This window comes from Solanum stenotomum, chromosome 8 (assembly GCF_019186545.1).
Source record: "Solanum stenotomum isolate F172 chromosome 8, ASM1918654v1, whole genome shotgun sequence".
In the NCBI taxonomy this organism is placed as follows: Eukaryota; Viridiplantae; Streptophyta; class Magnoliopsida; order Solanales; family Solanaceae; genus Solanum; species Solanum stenotomum.
The window spans coordinates 25,427,097-25,435,190 of NC_064289.1; the positions used below are offsets into that span (position 1 = coordinate 25,427,097).

General features: G+C 30.1%; 1 protein-coding gene across 1 annotated transcript; it reads right to left on the minus strand.

The window, feature by feature from the left end:
- Positions 1-211: 211 nt before the first annotated feature.
- LOC125874554 (WRKY transcription factor 55) lies at positions 212-5,814 on the minus strand. Its single transcript, XM_049555456.1, has 4 exons — positions 5,411-5,814; positions 3,848-3,985; positions 1,369-1,689; positions 212-443 (listed from the first exon to the last, which is right to left on the minus strand). The coding sequence occupies exons 1-4, from the start codon at positions 5,812-5,814 to the stop codon at positions 212-214; spliced, it is 1,095 nt and encodes a 364-aa protein (XP_049411413.1).
- Positions 5,815-8,094: the final 2,280 nt, after the last annotated feature.

Genomic DNA, 8,094 nt, shown 5'->3' on the forward strand with positions numbered 1-8,094 from the left:
CAATCATAGTCTAGGGATACTAGTACCTTTTTCCTTAAGCTAGACAAGTTAATAAACCCTGTTGGTATTTCACAATCTTGTGATCATGACAAATCCACGGTCAGGAATAGTTTATTGACAATCAATTAATTAGTTAACCTATGTTCCTCATGAACAATATATTAATTCGATAGTATCGTCATGTTTAATAAATCAACTATATATATATGAACTATTCTTTCTTTTCTGCCGTGTCCCATTTGTCATCAATAGAAGAAAATATTTTGTCCATGCTAGTATTGCTGCTACTCCCTGAATTAAACATGGCGTCCGCCATATCTACCACTGGCTGGTAATCAGCTTCTCTTCCAAATCTACCACCGGAGGGCCCTACGCCTCCTCCTCCGCCCACGCCAGCCGTCACCAGGCTAGCTAGTGAACCAACACTACCATGCCCAAAATCCCTGTACAAACACGTATGTATAGTATTAATATTGAAGTGTGTGACCATCTCATCTAAAAACTTAAGCTGTTAGAAAAAAAACAAACTTTTATTATTTAATTATATTCTCAACAATTAGTGGCGGGTCCAATTTAGTATTGACATATAGCTAAGCGGGTCTCATCGGAAATTGACGGGTCAAAAATGGATTAGACAAAAATAAATAAAATATTTGATCGGCTCATATTTAATACAGATAAAATTAAGGGGAACTTTCACATATTGCCACTCAAAAATAGCCTAATTACTCTCCATAGTTATAGTTTGATAATTACAATTCGTAGTTACATGTTATATGGAGGAGAGAGGCGAGCGAGACTGGGAGAGAGAGGCGAGCGAGACTGGGAGAGAGAGGAGAGAGGCGAGAGAGAGGGGGCAAAGAGTGGGAGAAAAGTGAATTGTATATGTATATAGGTTAGATAATTGTATATTATACATATGTATTTGTAGATATGGCAAGCGAGATTGGGAGAGGGAGGAGAGAGGCGAGCGAGATTGGGAGAGGGAGGAGAGAGGTGAGCGAGAGAGGGCAGAGAGTGGGAGAGAGGTGAATTGTATATGTATATAGGTTAGATAATTGTATATTATACATATGTATTTGTATATTCTGGTGAATTATACATATACAAACGTGGATAATTATACAAACTCGAAGTCAGCTCGCGTAATTAATGTATAATGTTAGTCGTGAGTGGTAATTATAGCAAACTATAGCTTAGCTATGATGAGTAATTAAATAGTATAAGTTTGCTTAACCGCGTAATTTTCCCTAAAATTAAATTAGTAGTACATATGTTAAACTTAATGAGTTCTGAACTATTTTATTTTTAAGAAATGAATATTATGAACTCATTAAATTTAAATTATGAATATGTTGACGGACGTACCTTTGTATGTCAAATGTAGTAGTGTAGCTTGTGCCAGCTCGATCTCCTTGTGGCTTAATATCCATGGAGAGCCAATGCCCGCTTAAGGAGGCTGAAGTTGGTGGCGCCAATATTAGTGGCGCCGATGGAAGGGTTGTGGTGGTTTGATGAGTTATCTCTTCCACGGACGGAGGAGGCACGGTGGGAGCTGTGGCGGACATATAGCAAGTGTGTTGAGATCGGTATGTTACTTCAAATACGTAAGGATCATTATCAAGGCGCTGGACTTGTTTCTTGGCTGGACAATGATATAGCTTTTGATGGGTGCATCTATAATAAGCCCTTAAATCATCAAAAAGTACTATTAGTAATAGTTGATGGATTAAAATATATATTTTCTTCATTTCAATTTGTTTGTCTGATTTTGACTTGACACAAATTTATGAAAGTAAGAAAGACGTTTAAATCTTGTAGTTTTAAACTAAATCTAAGTAGAATTTACTAAAATATCATTTAATTTTGTTGTTTTAAAAATGTCATATGAAAAATTAAATTTAAGGAATTGTCAAAAAAGGAAAAAGATAATAAACAGATTAAAAAAGAAACATTAAGTCATAAACAAGCCAATTGAAATTGAGGGAGTAGTAAAATTGTAAAATTTGTACATTATTAATGTATTTGTATGTACTGCATACAATATGGTATTTACTTTTTTATTTTCTTAGTTATCCAATTAGACTTAATTATCATTGACATTTATCTGTCCATGTTCTAGGTACGTACATTTAACATGATTGTGTGAAAGCTAAATTGATAGTTAATTTGTTAACTTAAATAAAGGGAAAAGGTACAAGTATCCCTAGACTATTATCGAAATCTCAGAGACACACTTTAACTAAACTAAGGTCCTATTACCACTCTGAACACATTTTTTTTGTAATTTTGTACACCTTTTTGGCTTACGTGGCGTGCAAATATCTCCCACGTGCTTGATCTGCGTTGAGTCACAGAGTGTGCCACATAAGCCAAAAGATGTACACAATTATGTAAAAAATGAGTTCAGGAGGGTAATAGGACCTTAATTTAGTTAAGGCATGTCTCTAAAATTTCGGTCACAATCTAGAGGTACTTATGCCTTATCCCTTAAATAAATGAAACAAAGGAGCAATTTTGTATCTTAAATGTTCATACCAAGAAGAAGAAATGAAGATTCATAATATATATTTCTTTAAAAAATATAAGATGAAGAAGAAGAGGAATTAATAAATTAAAGGGTTGTTAGATGCATAAATATCATTAATTCTAGAATGTATGAGAAGTATAAAGGGTCAACATGTCCCATTGACTCCAACAATGTTGTTGCATGTGGAATTCAAAATGGTCAAAATACGCCATATTTTGTACACTAAAAATATAATAGGAAAAGTCAGTGAGATTAAAGTCTAAAAGTGCAAGCTGATTGAGCAGTGTATATATATATATATATATATATTACTCTAAATCACAATAATTAATAATTTTCAATATTCAAAAATCATAATTTTTTGAATAATTCTCTGAATTCCAATTATGTCACATAATTGAGATTGAAAGAATAACATGTATTAGATTCGTGCTTACATAGATTATATATATATATGTTTTCTGGCTTTTAAGAGTGAGTAAACAAGAATAGTTCTTAGCGTACATTATATTGGATACATACATGCGTATCTCTATAAAAAGGTGACACTTCTCTACATATATATACTTCTAATCCAATTAGTCAAATTAAAGTTTATGCTGTTCAAACTGACTGTTTCTACTTCAATTCAAAGGTCTTGTAATCTGTGAAACTAATTATATTAATTATAATAATGATGGGAGCTAGTTATATGGTTTATTTTGACCCCTTCAAATAAATCGAAGAAAGCAGACTTGGTCCTTAGATTTTGTCGAATTTGGTGGGATATCTACTAATCATTGGAAAAATAAGAAAAAGAAGCACATTTTAAGAGTATATATATATATATAAAAACTACAAAAGTAGTATTAATTACTTTTTTTTTTCGTTCCATTTTAATTGTCGTAGTTTTCTTTTTGAGAGTCAAACAATAAAAAATTGGTTGAATTCATCGGTGGCCCCCTAAAGTTGGCACCAACTTTCCCTTAGATACTCTAACTATACTTTGTTCATTTTAGACACCTCAGGTCATGTTTCGTTGTATCATTTTGACACTAAAATAAACAAAGTCTAGTTGGGGTGTCTAAGTTTAGGGTACCAACTTTAAGGGTCACCGATGACTAATATTTTAATACTATGTATTTTTTCATCATATTGATAAAAAAAAAGTTGTAATTTACGGTATTTTCTATAGTTTTTGAATATCTAATTTATTTTAAAATATCGACTTAATGTAATATAATTTAGCTTTGAAAATTAATCAATTGACTCTCAAAAAGTGCAACATAACAGCTAAGGAGAAACGAAAGATATAAATAAAATGAAAGAATGAATTACCTAGGGAACCTAGATCCAAGAATCTCTTTCTGACCATATTTTCTCCAAGTATAACCATCCTCTGGTGGAAGTTCAAGATTTCCCATTCTTGGAGCACCCACTCTGAATGTTCTTCTATCTCTATCTCCCGTTCTGCACCTTCATGCAAATTATATTCTATATATTAGAATGATTATACCAATATTACAACATGTCAATTAAAGGATTTAACAACCAAAATATTGACATTTGACCCAAAATAAAAAAGGGTCACTAGAAGATGACAAATATTATCTTTCTTCCCAGAAAATTCACAATGATTAAACTGCACACATTTCAAACCTAGCACAGAAATATGCAAAAGTTACAGCTATTAATATGTTGTGAGAGCAAAACATCATGTGAAGTCTATAAGTAATGTGGTCACTTTCCTTTCTGAGCTTCTAGTGATAATTAATTATCGGTAAAGATCATTTGTATATGTATTTATCTCGTCATGCTAAAATAATTGTATAGTAGTCATTATATATATTTCCGTGCGTACACATTAATTGTTGTCCCCACTTGGGTTTATTCTTTTGTATGACAAAAAAAGCTAAGTGCTAGTAATTTGTTAATAATTTAAATATTGCATTATGGTCTCATTTTCTTCGCAATTAACGATAGAAACTTGGAAGAAAATCATTATATGTTGACATTTTTATAGTTAGTGGTACTCTGCTTGGCAGAAAGTTCTGTGGAATTTCTGTGAAAATGTCATAAAGCAGAAACTAATAGAAGAATTCATGAAAAAGATAAACAGTAACTATAACCTTTGTTACTTTGTGTGCCAACCCTTTTCCCACTCATTATTTCACACTACTATACACATATTTTGCATGAAATAATGCAATAAAGGTCGTTTTTAGTTTGAAAATTAGTTATGATTATGCAAAAAATTAATAATATAGAAATTATATCAGTTATGTAGAAATTAGATACGCAAAATATTAAAAGGACAACTAAACATTACATTGTGATTTTATGCAAGTAATATACGTATAAATTATGCCTTATATATGAAACGAAATGACCCCTAAAAGGATTTATAGTTTGGTTCACGAAATAGTTATGCATAGATTAATTAAGGAATTGTTATCCTATGAAAACGAATATAACAAGACATAGATGCATTAATTATATGAATTAAACAATACATGTATCCTTATATCTCATATTCTATATCGCTTAAATTAATACACGAACATAAATTAACACTTTTACTTATATACATTAGCTCAATACGAAGTATAATAAAGCTATACCAAATGCCATATTAAGTTATACAAGCTAAGTAATTGTCTTCATACAACATATAGGTAACGAGGAATCAAGTTCTCTTGGTCATTTACATAATAATAAATAGAAAAAAATGATCTTTTTTCAGTTTCTTATGAGTATGTAAAAATAAAGATCTACAGAAAAAATACGTCATAAAACTATATAAATAAAAGTAAGTGACGTACAAAATCAATTTTCCCGATTTCCACGATGTAACTAATTATCAAATAGTGCACTTGTTTTAAAAGTAGTGAAGTTTCTTACCTTGTTCGTTGTCTTTGGGAGGAAGAAGAAGTAGCACCAGCAACTCTACTGGAATCATGAGAAGCATCACCCACCATCATTTGATCACTTTCCTGCGGTAGCCCATGCACCGTAAATGGCATCGTCGTCGCGGCCCCCGTAGCTATATGATCTGATAACATATTTTGATCTGCTGCATGAAACAATTCTAGTGCCTGTTGATGACCACTATTACTCAACCATTCTTGAACTACCTCCTGCTGCTGGTTAATAATTAATCTTTCTTTTACATTACTAAATACCGCAATAATCTCTTCTGTTTTACTTAAAAGAACATCTCTTTGGTTTGCCCAATTGGGTAAATTGGCTTCCATCTCTTTACTCAATGTACACCCGTAAAGAATTGTGGCTATTGTCTCCTCCATATAATAGGCTTTTTTTTTTTTTTGTTCAATGAATCGAAGAGTAGAATTTAAGGTTTTGATGGGATTGCTAGAGTATTATATATGTTTGAGATGAAAGAAGATTAATGTGTTTTCAAAGTATTTGTATTTGTTGAACACGGTTAGCATACTAAGATTTCATAGAAAATTAAAGGAAGCTTGGCAAAAATATTTTTTATAAGACTAAGTCATGGTCTACAAATTAAATTAGTATAACCTGATGAGAGTTTTTCTTTTTTTTCTAAGGTCTATGAGAAGACTGGTCCTCATTGAAAACAAATCTTTTGGACCATATATTGGTGTTGTGAAGATTTTTCCCCAACTTTGAAGAGGTGACTTTTTTTTTTTTTTTTATCTCTAATGCAATTTATGATTTAAGAATTCGCTTGTAATAAGGAAAAATGATTTTCTAGTCCTTTATAAAAATAATAATTAATTTTATATTTTTTTACGAGAGATTTTTATTTATATATAAAATATCTGAAAATATTATTTTCTTCTATTTAAATTAAATTATACGTGGTCGAAGAGTTATTATTTCTTTGATAATTATTCTATTCCTCTCATCCAACTTTTATATATATATGAGTATGACGTTCTTTCAACTTTGACGTCCTTAAATATTTGACACTTGTACAACATAATTTTATACAAATTTTAAGAATCCACATTCATAGAGTAATTCATATTTATAACATTAATATATATGAGGATTCTTTTCCGTACAATTTAATTTTAATATAAATATATATATATATATATTTATGTATGTCATTCTCTTTTAGATCGATTATAAAAATATAAGTTACATAAATTGGACAGAAATATCATATTTGCATTGTAAATTCGTATATGATCAAATGAGTACGTATATAAAACGAAATCTTCCTTAAAGTTTGATAATGATAAGGTTAGTGGAGGGATTAATTAAATTGCTAATTTAAATTTGAGGAAAGACCTTGACCCTTTTATTACGACCATCTTCTCCATCTGGAATATTATTGACCCTTTGAAGCAATTAGCATGGTTGTTCCATGACATGGGTCCCATCTTCTTCATCATTAATTAAAAATATTTATTAAAATTTTTGCACTTTATTAAAATATTTTATTATCGATAAAAATATCATTTACTATTTTTTACGAATTACTGTTGACTGACCTTTATAATATTTTGAGTGAATTGAAGAATCCATTAATGAAGTTTTCTCATGTGTTGGTAGAAATCCTCACTTGAACTCTTCGATGGAAGCTTAAAATCCTTTGAACCCTAGCTTTCTTAGGGAAAAAGACTTGAGAGAGAATTCGGAGTTTGAGCGAATGAGAGTGAAGGAGAGTCTTACGAACGAATTAAAGTCTACAAAAATAAGCCTAAAATGACATGGCATAGGAATTAAAAGAATACTATTATTTTTTGTTATAAATTAGAAATTTTATTTGCATTTTAACTATAACAGTTAGTGCTGCGCATAAAATATCAAAAATCGAATTACTAAACTGAATCGAAATTTTTGATAATTTTGTATTCGGTAATTTCATATTTGGTATGATATTCGGGAGAATTATTGTATTTGAATTTGGGTTTGGTATGAGACATTAATACCATTTAGTATTCGATATTTCTTGAATACCAAATTATTTACTTAATGAAGGTCATTTATCAGCATGTCCATTACTCATTAATACAAGTTCAAAAAGAAAGTTAAAGAAAAAACGTAAACAATCCAAATATATGTCTTTTAGTTATTCAAATTGCTTTTCTTGATGTCTTTTTAATTGTTAATCTTCTATTACATCGTGCCTCCACATAAAAAAATAGAAATAATTGGAGAAATAGTATAAACTTTGTAAATATAATTGACTACAACTTCAATACGATATTAGTGAATACCCTACCAAACTGAAGTTTAATTTATAGATTACTGAATTACCGAAAAGAAATTTAAAATTTTGATATTTAGTATCTACTTTTAACTACCAATTACCAAATTACTGATTCAGCAATTTAAAAATCCAAACCGAATATCGAACGCCCACCCTAATGACAATATGAAACTCCAACATAATACATTGCATGAACAAATATATATTGCACTTTCAAAAGGATTACCAATAACGAGAATAAAATTGTAATAATGTTTAATACAATCAAAATGACAAAAAAGAACATACATATGAACTCACGTAGAAACTAAATAAATGAACTCACGTAAAAACTAAATAATGAATTTTATTGAAATGTGTAATCATTTCATTTAAAAGT

Bases quoted from the DNA above. Each gene is read 5' to 3' on its own strand.
- LOC125874554 (XM_049555456.1), bottom strand. From the start codon at position 5,814: ATGGAGGAGACAATAGCCACAATTCTTTACGGGTGTACATTGAGTAAA. The intron at 3,986-5,410 runs GTAAGAAACTTC...ATTTGCATGAAG, and splicing joins TCCCAAAGACAACGAACAAG to GTGCAGAACGGGAGATAGAG. The intron at 444-1,368 runs GTACGTCCGTCA...GTGTTTGTACAG, and splicing joins ACTACATTTGACATACAAAG to GGATTTTGGGCATGGTAGTG.